We start from the raw sequence: 17,387 nt of genomic DNA on the forward strand, positions 1-17,387 counted from the left end.
TTTCTCAAAGTTCATAGTTTCCAGACGCATGTTGTTTAGGAAGTGGATGCCACTATGGATTAAAACTGCCACAGTAGGTATTATTAGAGAGTTGTTAGAATTCACCAGCTGCTCTGCAGGAGAAAGTTAGGCAGTTTCCTCCTGTTCTATATACAGCCTCCAGAAGCTTGCTGGAGGGTCAGCTATGAGTCGGTTCTGACTTGACAGCAGTTAAGTTTTTAGTTGATACTGTGTTGTGCACTGTCGAGTTGGAATTGACTCAGCTGATCCTCCAGTGTCTTTTCAGCGACATGGGAGACTGCCCATCTTTCTCCCGTGGAGTCCTATCGTTTAGTAGAGGTTAGACAGTGTTTAGAATTCAATTCTAGCTAAAAATGCAGGTTAAAGACTTGCTATAGAGCTAAAGAGGTACTTAAAGGACTACATATAGCTTTAAACACTTCTAGTACAAAGAAATAGTGGAGTCTACTTAAGACACTGAAAATGACTACTAAAGCCACTGACACAATTTCTCTCCCAATATGACTTCTGTGTATAATAAAGTGAAGAGCTCTCACTGAAGGCTTTTCCACATTAAATATGTCCATAGGGGTTTTTCTCCAGTATGAGTTCTCCCAGGTCTCCTCAGAGAAGAGACACTGAAGGCCTTCCCGCAGTCACTGCGTTCATAAAGATTCTGCCAGTGTGTATGGTGCACTTTACGGTGAGAGCTTGTATTGAAAGCTTTTCCACACTCATTTGTGTTTCTAGTTTCTCCTCAGTGTGTATCCTCTCGTGCACTTTAAGGTAAGAGCTTTGTCCCAAATGATTTCCACCGTCATTACACATGTAAGGTTTCTCTCCAGCGTGAGTTCTCATAGGAGAATTAAGACCTGTCTTTTGACTAAAAGCTTTTCCACTTAGGTTACATTCATAGAGTTTCCTTTCCTGTATGGATTCTCAGATGTCTCCTTAAGGTTGAGGAATCATGGAAAACTTTTGCACATTCCTTATGTTCATAATGTGTCTCACTCATGTGACTATGCTTGTGCAGGATGAGAGTAGAAGTCCTTTTGAAAGCTTGTCCACGTTGGTTACATTTGTGTTTCTCTCCACTATGAATTTGCTCCTGTTGTTTAAGGGATTGGTGATGACAGTTTTGTTGGTTTTACTACATTTATAGGAGTTTTTCATGATTTGATAATTGTTATGTAGAGTTAATATATTAGACTTGACATATGTATTAGATTTGGAACATGTGTATTGTCTGTTGCTTTAGTTATTTCAAAATACCACAATGCTCTATTATATTTATGACTTTGACAGACATTTTCACATGCATTATTTTTTTATAATTTTTTTATCTGAATTATGTTTAAACATTTCACACCTGATTTGCATTTATAGCAGTGTTTACTAGTGGAAATGGTCTGTGAACATTCAAGTTTTGAGCCAGGTTTAAAATTGTCCTCAAATTAATTCCTTTTTTTTTAGATTTTATTATTTTTGTGTGAGTGTACTGTCAAATCAGATCTGACTGGTACAGGAGGAGATTGTCCCTCCTTCCCCGGCAGAGCATCTGGTGGATTTGAACCGTGTGCCTCTGGGATTGTAGTTGCAGCTCCTTGCCACTAGGCCACCAGAGCTCCCCTTCAAATTAATTCTTGTCACAGATTCTCTTACCTAACCTTTCCTTGGGGTAAAGTTCTCTTTATCTCAAATGTCCCTCTGGGATCTTGTATTTTTTTATCTTACAGCATTCCTAGTCTTCCCCTAAAGTAAATGAACAATGACTGTCTATCTTGAGTTTTACCCTTTTCATTATGTTCAATGGTTTTTCATTTAAAAAAAAGCATAGGAGTTGATTCTTTGGTTTTAAGTTGATCTTCCCACCCACTCTGGATATATACCTTTGGAAAGTCTCATTTTCACAGTTCTTGATCTAACTAGGAGATCACAGTTGGCCTGAATAGTTGATAATCTGTTGAGGTAAGATTTCTGTAACTTTCCAACATCACATCTCCGTACAGATTGCTCTAAGCAGCATCTAGTATTACCCACCTTCTCCTGTGTGAACTCTATAGTCAGATCATTGAAAGTCACTAGCTTCTGTAACCAGGTTTTTGGAAACCTTATAATTAATTATATTTTCCTCCTTAATATTTCCTAATGGAAACATCCAAAAAATCCTGTGCAGGCGGAGCCCATATGGGGGATAGGTCAGTGGCTATCATCCTGTTAAAAATGAAAGTGACAGAGTGCAGCAATGAATTAATGGAAATCCAAAATCTCTGTAAATTTTCATTAAAATTAATAAAATTTAAAAAAAAGTGACAGCCTCCAAAGATGGGCAGACAGATCAAGATGTTCATCTTGCTTTTCTGGTAGAAATAGGGTGGGCTGCATTTCATCAGTGTTAGAGGTTTTTTTTAAATGTCTGTAGGTATTCTTCATGTAACCAAAGAGGCGAGTTTATGTAAAAGAAGAGATGTGGGAAAAGTGAAAATCAAAGTGAAGATAATAATTAAAAAATTGTAAGTAAAGTGTGATCTGACCATCTTAAAATCTTTATCAAGATTTCTGTTGATAAACAGTGTAGTCCCATTTACTTTTGACGTTTGGATGGAAGATGCACGCATCATTTTAAAAAAGGAGTAAGAGAAGCTAAAGCCCATCATCAATACTTGGCTCCTGAATTAAGTTTTATGTATAATTTGCAACTTTTAAAGTTAACTTTTAGGGAGCTCTGGTGGCCTAGTGTCAAGATGCTGCACTGCAATCCCAGAGGTACGCGGTTCAAATCCACCAGATGCTCCTGCTGGAGAAGGAGGAGGCAATATCCTCCTGTACCAGTCAGATCTGATTTGACGGTATATGTAAAAAGTAATACAATAAAAAAAGAGAAAGTTAACTTTTGGAAGAGAAAAAGAAATTCCATGTTAAACATAGTTGATTTAGGTATACTTATTCCCCCTGTTCTGCTCGCCACTGTTCGTTTTCCTTTGCACTGCCCAATAATAGCTCAGCCTCAGGTGCCATGTCTGAAGTCAGACAAAGGTTTCAAGCCCCGAGTATTTTCATGCTAATCATACCAGTCATTCTAGAAAACAGGAATGGATCTTAAGCAAACTGCTTTACATAATAGAAAACTAGAGGCAAAAGCTACACAGGAGACGTGTAACATCTTGTAAGTAAAAGTGGGCAAGGAGAGTTTGAAGAAACGGCAGTGCAGTAAACCTGCAGTGCTAATTCTGAATAGAGATGAGAAGAGTCTTCAGTAAATATTAACCAGAAACCAAGCCCCTGCCATCAGGTCAAGTCCAGCTCATCGTTGACCCTGCAAGTGGAGTTTCTGAGGCTATACATTTTCATCAAAGTGGACGAGTGGATTTGAACAGCTGTCCAGCGTACCAGCTATCAAGTGGGCCGCCCTGCACCCTGCATATTTCCAAGGCTGTAAAATCTTTAAGGACGTTGATGCCACTGTTGGGCTCTAACCTCCACCCTCCCGGTTAACAGCTAGATGCCTCACTCACAGGAGCGCCACCGGAGCCCAACACACTGAATTCAGCCGTGTGTGATGGGAATTACCACATTTGAAGGTGGTTCAGCCAGGAATGCAGAAATAGTGGAAAATCCGCCAAAACGACCATGATGGATTCAGGGAAAGTTGCTGTTTTCTGAACACAGGCTGCGCCTGGAGTGCTTCCACCGCGTGAGCCCCCTGCTGCCCGCCGGGGACCCCTCCACAATCCCGTCCCTTGAAGCTAAGGGCCTCCCAAATTCAGCACTTTAGCCACGCCCCCCGGGCCACCCGTGCACCGACCTCCCCGGGGCCGCTTCGGGGGCGGGGGGGGGGACACCGGTCGGGAAGCGGACCACCAGGCCGTCCTCCCCGCCCTCCGATGGGGTCCCAGTGCCATCTGGCCAGCGGCCAGAGTGCCAAGGCTGTGACAGGGTCGCCGTTTACACCGCTCGGGCCGCGCACGACAGCACAGATCGGAGGACTGGACACTCGAGTTCCCGCCCTGCTGACCCGGCCACCGCCCCAAATCGCTCCGCGGAACCCCGCGCGCGCGACCCCACCGGCGCCCAAACAGCCGGCACGGAACAGCACTAGCCGCGGAGTCAGGACCTGTCACCCCTCCAGTGGCCGTATTCACTGACCTGTCCCTGACCCAAGTACTGACACAACGTTGCCCACCTGGGCGGCATCGCTCCCCTGTCCGGGATTACTAGGGTCCAGGCGTAGGTACAACCCGGCCGCTGAGCAGCCACTGCTCAGCCATAAGGGGAAAGGTGAGGCGAACTGTCTTAAGGTAGGAGGCAGGCTGAGCACCTGACACGAGAACCAGTCTCGCCGGTGCTTGTGACTACAATTCCCAGTAGCTCCTGCGCCTGCCCCGCCCACCGCGGAGGGATTTTTTTTTTTTAGGCACGTGCCACGGTCGCGGAACTCAACGGCAGGTTTGCTGCGAGAATTTGAAAGACGCGGAGGGACATGAGTACGCGCCTCCAGACGTTTGCATGACGTGGAGGCGCGTGCGTGACGGGGGCGTGTACGTGGCAGGGCGAAGGGGCGGAGCGCGCATGTGACGTATGAAGGCGTGCATGGCGCTACGAGGCCGTAGCGCCGGGGCGGGGTGCGTACGTGACGGGATTGGCGGGTTGGGTTGCAGGCGGTGAGCCGAGCTGGGAGGAGCTGCGGCGGCGGCTGCGGTGGCGGCGGGGAGGCCGCGGCGGGGAGGGTGCTGCTGCCTTCCGCCGGCGGGGCCTGCGGGTCCCGCTCCTCCGGCTGCGCTCACGGGAGACGCCCCGAACATCGCTTGTTGGCGGAGCGCTGGCTCTTTTCTGATTTTGCCCTTCCTGCTTTGATTGTCACGAGGTTGCTTTCCTCCATCGAACCTCCTGATTGCTTGCTGCAGGTATTAAAAGTGCTAAGTTTTGTGTGCTTCGCCAACAGGCACTGATTAGCCCTTATGATCATCTTGTAGTTTATTAAGCGCATCTTTCTAATTGTCTGTTAATGCCATCCATACTTTCTTAACTCTTTGCATTTTCCAGGAAAATTTAACTCCTTGCATTAGCACTATTTCCCCTCTTCGTATTGCTGTTTTATTAAAAATAATGAAGTCGGCTGATGGTTGTTTAAACCAAGTGTTCTGTATAATACAAACTGAGGTTCCTCCTTAACGTTTCTTCCCACCCCCAGAAATATCAGATGGGTTTTTTCTGTATGAAGGGTATTTAACCTTTTTTTTTTTTAAATATATGACCTGTCAGCATTTGCTGAAATGATCTTTGTTAAAATAGGGAATTTCTTTAAAATGGATTTCATACCGGTTTAAAATCATAAACACTGCCCTCCAATTCCAGGGAGTTGAGTGGTAGGGAGTTGAACTGCCAACCCAGAGGCAGACAGTGAATCCACCAGCTGCTGTCCGGGTGAAAGATGGGCCGTCTCCTCCCAATTTACAGCCTCTGAAGACCTGCTCAAGGGTCGGCTGTGAGTTGGTTCCAACCCCATGACATGTAACATCCAGTTCTGGTTTGTAGACGCTATAGGGATCTTGTGATGTTGAAGAAGAATACTGAATAGAACAAGTCTGTCTTGTCTTGGAGGAAGAAGTGCAACCGGGCAGCTCTCTAGTGACAAGAATGGTGAAACTTGATCTCACTTAACTTTGAGCATGTTATCTGTGCTTGGAAAAAGACATTATTACAGCAAAGGTAGAGGGTCAGAGAAGGAGAGGAGTATTTAGAAGATGAATTGACATACTGATTGTAGTAATGGGTTCAATCTTACCGGCGATAAGGAGAGATGGTGACAGTGCAACAGGATATGAGCTAGGCTCACATCACTTGTCCTTAGGGCCTCTGTGAGTAAACAGTGAACTCGATGGAGTCTCACAAACAAGAGCAACATACTAGATTTATGCATGTTTACTGTTTACTGAATGTTGTTGTTTACCATCCGGTTGGAAACCAACCCATAGCTGACTCTCCAGCATGTTTTCAGAGGCAGTAAATCCCCTGGAAGGAGACTGCTCATCTTTCTCCCACTGAGCAGCACGTGGATTTGAACTGTATCCCTTTATGTGCGTTGGCAGTGCACTTACCACCAAGCCATCAGAGCTCCCTTTAGTGAATAGAATGTTTAAAAAACTTAACGGCAACTATGTGGGACAATAGACGAGATTTGGTTGAACAATTAAAGTGCCTTTTTGCTTTATAGAATATCCAGACAGTTAGAGGTGACCCAGACACAACCCCTGATGAAGTAACTTCAGGAAGGGGAGGGTAGTGTGATACAGTGCAGCATGTTCGTTGATTAGATCCATCATAACTGGGAAGTAAGACTGGAATTGTGCGTGTGTATTGAGGTTCCAGTGACTGTGGGACCCTGGACCTTAGAGTTGTCTTCTGGCCCTGTTAAACTGGTGGCAGTATCTGTGACTGGTACGTAAGATGGCAAGGCCTTTGGCATGGTGGAGGTCCTGTGCCAAGAACTCTCCACTAGTTTTGTCTCTGCTTGTTTTTAGTAAATGGGTCACCATTGTAAGTATTAGTACAAGTTTTGGGATTTTTTTTAATTTTTTTTTTTCATTTTTATTATTTTTGTGTGAGTGTACCGTCAAATCAGATCTGACTGGTACAGGAGGAGACTGTCCCTCCTTCCCCGGCAGAGCATCTGGTGGATTTGAACCGTGCGCTTCTGGGATTGTAGTTGCAACTCCTTGCCACTACGCCACCAGAGCTCTCTGTTTCAGGAATTTTTTTTAAGCACTTAATAACTGAATTAGCAAACCCACAGGGGCAGTGCGATTCTGACTTCACTCGGGGCGGCTGATTCAGAAAGGAGCTGCACAGGTGATAGAGTCTGAACTTAAAAGTCCTCTGAGTAGATTGAAGAGAGTGTGGATGAAGGACAGAAACCTCTAGCTGTCCCCTAGGTCCTGAGAGATAGAGACTGGTCGGATGTGCAGCACTTATGCAGATTGAACCCGTAATCTGATCCTAGTGGCCAGGGATGTTTTGACCTCATTCTGAGTTAGAGAGGAAATTCTTCAGAAAATTTAGCTGACACCAAGAATCTTAGAGATTGGGGAAGCTGATAGCTCAGGGCCTGTGTTAAGGAAAATTTAAAGTGCTTAAAAGGAAGATGGAAATTGGAGAGTGTTTTCCATGAAGGTGTTTTTAGTAGCTCGAGGTGAGGAAAGGAATTAAATCTATGTTTTTCCAGGGTTTTAATATACCCCAACTAATGACTAGGGATGATAGAAGGAGAGTTGATGCCTTTGAGTTATGGTGCTGGAGAAGAGTATTGAATATACCATGCACTGATAGGAGAACAAAAAGAAGGTGAAGCCAGGCTGCTCCTTGGAGGCAAGGATTCTGAAGCTTCGTCTGACATACTTTGGGCATGTCGCAAGGAGGGACCAGTCCTTAAGAGAAGGATGTCATGCTTGGGAGGGTAGAGGGACAGCACAAGAGAGGGAGACCCTCGATGAGATGGATTGATTCAGTGACTGGGGTCATGGGGGTGGGTGTGTCAGAGACAATAAGGTTGGCCCAGGATAGAGCAGGGTTCAGAGCTCTTGTACACAGTCACTATGAGTCGCAGGTGATTTGACAGCACGAAAGAACAACCACCACCCTAATGATATTAAAGATACTGTGCCAAACTAATAAACAAATATATCTTCGAGAGGGTGCAGCCGGAGTGCTCTTTGGAGGCAAACATGAGGAGGCTTTGTCTCACCTACTGTGCGCTTGCTGCTAGGAGGGGCTTCTTCCCTGGAGAGGGACATGGAGCCTGGAAGGGTGGAGGGTCGGCGAAGGAGAGAAAGATCCTCAGCCAGGTGGATTGACGTGGTGACCACCGTGATGGGCTTTGGGGGGTCAGGAAGTGTAAAGATGGCGCAGGACAGGACGGGGTTCAGGTCTGTTGTTTATATGGTCTCTATGAGTCTTACTAGACTTGACAGCGTGTAACAACTAAAAACAACAACTCTAATGATTTTAGACCTTACCCCCCCCCCCAACCTTGGGGCCACTGTCACTAGAAAGTATTTTGAAAAAGGAACATAGAACCAAATATGAGTCTCAAGATACAGTTTACTAAGTAACAGAACATAGTTGGATGTCACGGTTTGAATTATGCCCCTCTGCCCTGCCCCCAAATTATATCCACTAGGCTGGACAATGATTCTCAGTTGTTCAGCTGGTATGGGATCACTTTCCTTTGATGTAATTATCCCGTATCGTCTCTGGTTTAAGGGAATTAAAGTGCGATTGTTGTTGTTTTGTTCCATTGAGTTGGAACTGACCCGTAGCTGACCTTCCAGCCAGTTTTCAGAGGCACTAAATTGCACTAAATCTCCCTCTCTCACAGAGCGGCTGGTGGATTCGAACCACATGCCTTTGTGTTGACAGCCCAGTTCCTTACTAAGCCGCTAGAGTTTGGATCATACCCCTGATCCCGTGTAAGGGAAGTTTCCCTGGGGTGTGTGCCCTGCATCACTTTTTATCTTGATCAGTTCAACCTGAAGCTTCCCCGTGGCCAAACCAAAGAGGGAAATCTGCCCAGTTACAGGGCGACGTGACTAAAAAAAAAAATACACACACACACATATATATATATATATACCCCTTGTTCCCCAGGGGCACAGCTTTTCTCCTAAACTGAGAGGAAGGTCCCTTTTCCTGTACTTGTATAGAGATGATTCCTGTGTCCAGAAGGGGCAGTGACAAGGGCAAGTGACGCTTGAAGGACAACATTAAGTTTTCCTTTAAACTTTAGTATGAGGCATTAGGAATTCTTGGCTAAACTGAGTCTTTAATCCACGTCTCCTTGCTCTTAGTCCGGGATTATGGACACAGTTAAGTATGATTTCAAGGCTGTTGTATTTTACGGAATTTATGTTCTTATCTGTAAAATGAGACTGTTAAGGGGAGCTCTGGTGGCCTAGTGGCAAGAAGCTGCAACTGCAATCCCAGAGGTGCACAGTTCGAATCCACCAGATGCTCTGCCGGGGAAGGAGGGGCAATCTCCTCCTGTACCAGTCAGATCTGATTTGACGGTACACACACACACACAAATAATAAAATAAAAAAAAAATGAGACTGTTAGATCGGGTCAGGTTCTTTTCTACCTTTGAAAGCAATCTATGAGGGGAGCTCTGGTGGCCTAGTGGCAAGAAGCTGCACTGCAATCCCAGAGGAACACGGTTCGAATCCACCAGATGCTCTGCCGGAGAAGGAGGCGCAATATCCTCCTGTACCAGGCAGATCTGATTTGACGGTACACGCACACAAAATAAAAAAAAAAAAAATTTAAAAAAAAAAGAAAGCAATCTATGTTGGGAGAACTATTTAATTTCATCCACAACTGACCATTCAATCAATCCAAATAAAATGAGCCTGAAACCTTAGAGATTAATTACAGCAGGGAAAAGGGGGATTTAGTTAACGGCATTCTTCCTAATCCTGGAGAATTTCAGGAAGTGTATGTTTGTTTCTGGAAGATTCCTGATGGTACTCATTTTGTAGTGTTTGTGTCGTGCTTAACTGGTTTGTGAACAGTCCTAGTTGGCATTTCAGGAAGCCTCCCAGGAATAGCACACTTTCCTCACATTTATTACTTTTCTCTAGGTTTCGTTTTCTGGACTCTTCCTTATTCAAGAAAGAATCATCAGAAAAAGAGCAGGGTATGGAAGGCCAGTTGCCACCTGCCCAGTCCAGGGTGAGTCGGATGTGTCTTCACTGTTTTCTGATCTCTTTTTTGCCTAAGTCTTGAAATTTCCTTGCTCAAGAAGTTGTAGCTCAGATTCCTATGTCGTTCCTCTGCAGAGTGAACAGGAGATTCAAACCCCCGGCCTTTCTGTTTGCAGCTAAGGACTTTAACCACTTCATCACTGTTGTTGTTAGATGTTGTTGAGTCATATGACTGATGATAATCGTTTTATGTGCTGTCGAGTCGCCTGCGACTCATAGCAACCCTGTGTACATTAGCTCTGAAGCCTGCCCTGTCCTGTGCCAGTCTCACTGACTCCGACACACTTACCCCATTGCCGCGGTTACTCTGATAGTATCTCTCATTCAGGGTCTCCCTCTCCTGCACTGTCCTTCCACCCTTCCTAACATGATGTTTCCAGGGACCAGTCCCTCCTGGCCATGTGCCCAAAGTATATCAGACGGAGCTTCAAAATCCTAGCCTCCAAGGAGAAACTTGATTTCACGCTCTCTAAGACAGACCTATTTGTTTTCTTGGTGGTCCATGGTATGTTCAGGACTCTTCTCCAGCACCACAACTTGAATGCATCGATTCTTCTGTCATATTTAGTCATTGTCCAGCTCTCTGATGCATAGCAAGTAATTATGAAGACCGTGGCCCGGATCAGGCGCACCTTAGTCTCTAGACTGACATCATTGCTTCTCTGTACTCTGGAGAGGTCCCTGACTGATAGGACTGATAACAACCCTCTTAACAACTGGTGAGAGCCTTGCCCTATCCTGTCCCATCCTCCTCATCTCTGCTGTTCCTGCAGTCAGTGTCAGTCCGTCTCGTTGAAGGTCTTCCTCTCTCGCACTGACCCTGCATCTTGCCACACATGACGTCTTTATCCAAGAACTGGCCTCTCTGAACAGTACGTGAGACAGTGCTTGACCTCCCTTACCTGTAAGGAAGGAGCACTCTGGCTGCGCTTTCTCTGAGACATACCTGTTTGGTCTTTTGGCGGTCCACAGGATATTCCGTATTATTCTCCAACACTGTACATACGTTGAAGGCGTCAATTCTTCTTCTGTCCTTCTTACTCAATTTGCAGCTCTCAGATGCCTAGCAAGTAACTGAAAAGACGATGGCCTGAATCAGGTGCACCTTACTCTCTAAACTGACTTCATTGCTTCTAATGGAGACATCCTCGGCAGCAGATTTTCCTGATACATTTTTTATTTCTTGACTGCAGATACTCAAGGTGTTGATTGTAGATCCAAGTAAGGTGAAATCGTTGACAGTTTCAATTTTTTTCCTCCATCTAACTGCCAGAAGTCCAGGCTGGGTTTAGAAGGGGTCGTGGTACTAGGGATATTGTAGCTGATGTTAGATGGATCTTAGCTGAAAGCAGAGAATACCAGAAGAATGTCTATCTGTGTTTCATTGGTTATGCAAAGGCATTTGACTTTGTGGATCATAATAAACTGTGGCTGACTCTGAGAAGAATGGGAATCCCAGAACATTTAATCGTGCTAATGTGAAACCTATACTTGGACCAGGAGGCAGTTGTCAGAACAGAGCAGGGCAACACTGCATGGTTCAAAATTGAGAAGGGTGTACGCCAGGGATGTGTCCTATCTCCATACCTTTTCAACATGTATACAGAGCAGATTATCCGAGAGGCTGGGCTCTATGAGGAGAAGCGTGGCGTTAGGATTGGTGGAAGATCTATCAACAATCTGCGTTATGCAGATGACACAACCCTGTCTGCTGAAACTGAAGAGGACCTCATGCACTTACTACAGAGGGTCAAGGACTGCAGCCTTCAGTATGGACTGAGGCTTCAGTATGGACGTCAAGAAGACAAAGATTCTCGCCACTGGACCAATTGGCAGCATCAGGATGGATGGCGAAGAGATTGAGATTGTTCACAGCTTCAGTTTGCTCGGCTCCACGTTCAACACTCTTGGCACCAGCAGCCAGGAAATAAAAAAACATATTGCGATGAGAAAGTCTGCGGTTAGGGACCTCTCTAAAGTACTCAACAGCAATGGTGTCTCTCTGGAGACTAAGGTCTGCCTGATACAGGCCATGGTCTTTGCAATCACTTGTTATACATCAGAGAGTTGGACAATGACTAGGGAGGATAGAAGGAGAATTGACGCCTTTAAGCTGTGGTGCTGGAGAAAAGTGTTGAATGTTCCATGGACTACCAAGAAAACAAACAGATCCATCCTAGAGAGGGTTAAACCAGGCTACTTCTTGGAGGCAAGGATTCTGGGGCTTCGTCTGACATACTTTGGACATGTTGTAAGGAGAGACAGACAGGTCCTTGGAGAGGGACATCATGCTTGGTAGGGTAGAGGGACAGCGCAGGAGGGGAAGACCCTCTATGAGGTGGATTGATTCAGTGACTGAGGTAATCGAGATGGGTGTGTCAGAGGCCATGCGATTGGCACAGGATAGAGCAGGGTTTAGGGCTGTTGTACATAGGGTCGCTATGAGTCACAAACAACTCCACGGCACGTAACAACAACAACAACAACAACATCATGATGTTCAATGTTTGGAAGCAGGAGTGGCATCCACTTCCTAAACAACATGCCTCTGGAAACATCTATGAACTTTGATAAATGATGGTAGTTATAGTAAGGCTTCAGGCCTTTTGTTCATAGGGTCGCTATGAGTCATGCTTGACTCGACAGCAGTCAACAACAACGACATCATGATGTTAACCTCTTAGTGATGAGGATGTTTGTGTTCTTGATGTTGAGATATAATTGAAGGCTGTTTTCTTTGACCTTCTGCACCCAGCAGATTTTATCCTATTTCCAGACAGAGGAAAAGATTGAAAGAATACAAATGTGAGTCAGTAGGACAGCACGGCCTCTTTCTCTGCCTGGGGCACTTCTTTATCTGTCATAGCTGAGATCCTGGCTCCCCTTCCAGCCTCTTCCTCTGCTTCCTAGATTTCATTTCCTAGAAGTATTCTTTTCATTGCTCACCAGTCTTACTCAGGTTCAAGAGTTCCTTGCCTTCTCTCCGTTAGTGGACTGGCAATCCAGGAAAACTGTTATCCCTGATTGATTACACTTGGATTTCCCTCAGTGGTGCCTTAAAATGGAAAAGCTAGCAATCTTGTGCCCCTTGAGGGCTCTGGTGTCTCCTGCCCATTGTGTAGATGTCCATGGGGAGTGTCTGTTGAAGGAACTCAAGGGATCAGTTATCAGAGGACTGTTCTTACAGATGATGAAGTATTTGAAGGTACACAGGATATGTGTAAGGATCCTCGGCTGTCCTGAGATGAGTTTGTAGCCAATCTGCAGGCATGAAGCCTTTGGGAGAGCGATGCTCTCTTGTTGTAATAGCGATGTTATTTTTCTCATTAACAGTGTAAGGTGACATAGTGGAATGTTGGAAGAGGGACATGGTTTGCAATAGTTGTAGAAAGTGGGGGAAATGATCTTTAAAAGCAAACATGAAGAAGACTGCTTTGCGGAACAGAGGCCTTGCATCTGTATTGCAATTGTATTACAAGTACTAAGATGAAGTCTTTCAACGGCTCTGTTTCTATCCCTGGTGATGCCTGTGAAAAAGTTTGGGTTATTATTTGAATGTATGTATTTTAGGTTTAAAATATGGCTGGGAACGTCTCTTAAGCATTTTATCTTTAAACTGTTACGGACCACAAGACTCTCTTCCCTCTTTCCCTGCCTTCGTTTCACATACTTCGATTGTTGTTATGTGTCATCGAGTCCCTTGCAACTCATAGTGACCCTGTGTACAAGAGCCCTAAACCTTGCTCTATCCCGTGCCAACCTCACTATATCTCTGACACACCTACTCCCATTACCCCAATCGCTGATTAAAGTGTTCATATTCTCTGTGACAGCTGTTTATAACAAACTTGATTTGAATAAAGGTACCTCGGGCAATTTTTACATCTAAACCGCAGCCTGGAAATTGCTTTTTTAAATTTATTTATTATTATTATTATTATTAATTTTATTGAATGTTTACAGAAATTTTGGATTTCCATTCATTCATTGTTGCATTTTTTCTCTGCCCACCCTTACCCCCCAGAGCACTCTTCTCTTTGAAAAGCAAAAGAAAAATTCTTTCATTGTTATACAATCCTCCCGCCCCGAGTACACTCCACTATGCAGTCCTGGGAACCTGATGGAATAGATTCTCTAACAGTGAATTTGGAAGCTGTGGATTCTTAAATTCTCCTGTGTTCTCTGTCATTATTTCTGTGCCATTGGCCTGGTGCTTCTTGCTGTAAATGTTCCATTTAGAAAGAGCAGAGGTGGACATCTGACTCAGGATTTGTTGCACGTTTTAGACACTGGTGACCTTCAAGGATGTACTTGTGGACTTCACCAGAGAGGAGTGGAGGCTCCTGAGCACTGCCCAGCAGATCATGTACAAGCATGTGATGCTCGAGAACTATAAGAACCTGCTTTCTCTGGGTAAGAGTCCCTTCTGGTTTTGTGGGAAGAATATTTGCTGCGTAGACTTTGATTCTTTGTCGATGCAGGTCAGGCTTTGAAGCATCTGTCAGAGCTTAGGTTTGGGACTTAAAGACCTCTTTTCATTGGAACAGAAGTAAGTGGGTTTTTAAACTCCTGCTTTGACAGGAGCTCTGCTTTCAGGGAGGAAGATGCTTGTCTTCTCCCGTGCCCCTTCCAGCCCCTGAAAATCCACTGGGAGTCAGCTCTATTTTGGTCCCAGCGTTTGAGGGCTTTTTTTCTGCTTTTATGGTGGGGAAAAAAGTTTTCCTTTCCAGATTATTTTTTTCGTTTCTTTTCTGTGGGCTGGAAGGTAAATGAATGGAGAGAAATGCTTCCTACCCATCATTTTCCTTAACCCAACTCTATGTCTCAAAGTTTAATAAACCCTTTGTAAAATGTTTAAAGTATGTATTTCTATTGTTGCTTCTGAACGCTCCTTAGTCTGTGAAAACCAAGGAGTTGAGGTTGACTCTGGGGTGTCACTTTGCCTGCAGCCCAGACTCCCTCAACTCACATAAATTCTTGGCTTTTTTCCTGTGTCAAGGGCATCACTTTCCCAAACCAGACGTGATCCTCCGCTTGGAAAAAGGTGAAGAGCCATGGCTGGTGGAGATTTACCAAGAGGCCTTTTCAGGTGAGAACCAGGCACGAATTGGTGTGGGTAGGAGCCCCTGCCAGGAGACTAGGCAGGGGTTAGAACTTCTGGACATAGTGGTTGGGGTTAGCCAGCTCTCCTTGCAGGCATAGATTTCTGAAAAGCTTGATTTTCTTTTTATCTCCACTTTACTCATTTCCAGTCTGTAGTCTTCTATTAGTGTTCAGAGACAACAGTCTTCTTTTTTTTTTTAAAAAAAAAATCATTTCTGCTTTGGGACCATACGTGCGAAAAAATACACACAGTTCAGTGAGATTTTTCTATGTGCATTGACATCGATTACATTGTTTGACTTGCAGCAACTGTTATCACCCTCCTTTGCCAAGTTGTCTTCTCCTGTTAAGAAAAACTCACAGCTCTCAGGTTTCTGTTTGCTTTTGTTTTTTTTAAATTTATTTACTTGGTTTTTTAAATTTTTATTAATTTTTGTGTGTGTACTGTCAAATCGGATCTGACTGGTACAGGAGGAGATTGTCCCTCCTTCTCCAGCAGAGCATCTGGTGGATTCGAACCTCATACCCCTGGGATTGCAGTGCAGCTTCTTGCCACTAGGCCACCAGCGCCCCCTTCGGGTTTCTGTTAACACTTTCAAGTTGCCCTCATCAGATGGTTCTCCTGTAGATAGATCTTAAAAGAGCGTCTTGAGCTGGTTCTCGAAAGAAGCAAAACCAGTGAAGCTTTCATATATATAAAAAAATACCCAAAAACCCTCTTAAACTCATTTGAGGAGCTGGTTGTTAAGAGAAGTAAAACCAGTGAAGCTTTTATATATATTTTAAAAAAACAAAACACCACCCCAAAACCAACCCCTCAAGCTCTTTGCTGTGGAATCAGAACCGACTCATAGCTGAATCTCCATTGAGCGAGATTTCCTTTAACTGTTACCTCCACCCCCTGTTAGAGGTTCATCTCACTTACTGCGCAGTCTCCTGGCTGTTCTTCCTCTCTCTCCCTTGTGACTTTTGCTCACCCCAAAGCATTTTCTGTTCCTTGCTTTCCTTTTCATAATAATCTGTATCCAGGTGACAAAACCATGTTTGAGGGCAGCTCTTGCACACTTTGTCTCTGCACCGTATATTTCACGATTTAATACATTCGGTAGTTATTCAGCCCTTATTACTATTTTCTTTCCGATTCAGAGTCTCCAGCCGAAAGGAAGACATCAGAATCCAGTAAAAGCGCTTTTGAAGATGGACAGCCCTGCAACATTAAAATGGCACGGAGCGACCTTTGGTACTTGTCGTTAGAAGAAGTCTGGGAATGTGAAGACGGGTTGGACAAGTACCAGGGAAACCAGGAGAAGCATTTGAGGCAGGTGGCGTTCACACAAAGGAAGGTTCTTCCCACCGAGGGAGGCGAGGGGAACGGGCTTCTCCCCACGCAGCTGGCGCTGAGGGAATATTTTCAGAAACACGACTCCCATATTAACGGTTTAAAACACAACTTGGTTTTTCACGATCATCAGGAGAGCTGTGCAGGTGGTAACGAACGCGGTCAGACGTTCTGTGAAAACATGCACCTTCCGTTTGCCAGGACCCAGACGGCAGGGAAGCCCTACAAATGCCCTGGCTCCGAGGACCCTTCCCGGGACGTGCTGAAGGGCATCCGCAGGGAGAAGCCCTATGAGTGTCCAGAATGTGGCAAGTTCTTCAGCTGGCGCTCGAACCTCACCAGGCACAAGCTGATCCACACCGGGGAGAAGCCCTTTGCGTGCAAAGAGTGCGGGAAGTCGTTCAGCCGGAGCTCCCATCTCCTGGGACACCAGAAGACCCACACGGGGGAGGAACCCTACGAGTGTAAGGAGTGCGGAAAATGCTTCAGCTGGTTCTCTCACCTCCTCACGCATCAGAGAACTCACACGGGGGACAAACTGTACACTTGTGCCCAGTGCGGCAAAGCCTTCGTTCACAGCTCCAGGCTGATCCGGCACCAGCGGACCCACACGGGTGAGAAACCCTACGAGTGCCCCGAGTGCGGCAAGTCCTTCAGGCAGAGCACGCACCTCATTCTGCACCAGCGCACGCACGTCAGGGTCCGGCCCTACGAGTGTACCGAGTGTGGCAAGTCTTACAGCCAGCGGTCTCACCTGGTCGTGCACCACCGGACTCACACTGGCCTGAAACCCTTCGAGTGCAAAGACTGCGGGAAGTGCTTCAGTCGCAGCTCACACCTCTTCTCTCATCAGAGAACCCACACCGGGGAAAAGCCCTACGAATGCCGCGACTGTGGGAAATCCTTCAGCCAGAGCTCTGCCCTCATTGTGCATCAGAGAATCCATACTGGAGAGAAGCCCTACGAGTGTGGGCAGTGTGGCAAAGCCTTCATCCGCAAGAACGACCTCATTAAGCATCAGAGGGTTCATAGTGGAGAGATGACGCTGAAATGTAATCGGTGTGGACTCCTCTTCAGCCAGACCTCTCCGCTCATAGTGCATCAGATAGACCACACTGGAGAGAGATTCTTAACCTGTCATAGGTGTGGGACAGTGCTTGTTAATACCTCCAACCCTGCGCGGTACTAG

General features: G+C 45.5%; 1 protein-coding gene across 1 annotated transcript; it reads left to right on the forward strand.

Moving 5' to 3' along the window:
• The first annotated feature begins 3,884 nt into the window (after positions 1–3,884).
• On the forward strand, positions 3,885–17,387 carry ZNF10 (zinc finger protein 10). The gene is made up of 6 exons (XM_006901011.1): positions 3,885–4,134; positions 4,219–4,278; positions 4,659–4,807; positions 14,043–14,169; positions 14,756–14,845; positions 16,006–17,387. The coding sequence occupies exons 1-6, from the start codon at positions 3,885–3,887 to the stop codon at positions 17,385–17,387; spliced, it is 2,058 nt and encodes a 685-aa protein (XP_006901073.1).

The sequence above is a fragment of the Elephantulus edwardii genome, unplaced genomic scaffold (genome assembly GCF_000299155.1).
Source record: "Elephantulus edwardii isolate Elephantulus edwardi_28Jun2011 unplaced genomic scaffold, EleEdw1.0 scaffold00304, whole genome shotgun sequence".
Lineage (NCBI taxonomy): Eukaryota > Metazoa > Chordata > Mammalia > Macroscelidea > Macroscelididae > Elephantulus > Elephantulus edwardii.

What these genes read in the sequence shown, in the direction of transcription:
- ZNF10 (XM_006901011.1), top strand. Translation starts at nt 3,885, where the DNA reads ATGGGGTCCCAGTGCCATCTGGCCAGCGGCCAGAGTGCCAAGGCTGTG. An exon ending in GCTCAGCCATAAGGGGAAAG is followed by an intron (nt 4,279 to 4,658) that starts GTGAGGCGAACT and finishes GTTGGGTTGCAG; the next exon opens with GCGGTGAGCCGAGCTGGGAG. An exon ending in TAAGAACCTGCTTTCTCTGG is followed by an intron (nt 14,170 to 14,755) that starts GTAAGAGTCCCT and finishes TCCTGTGTCAAG; the next exon opens with GGCATCACTTTCCCAAACCA.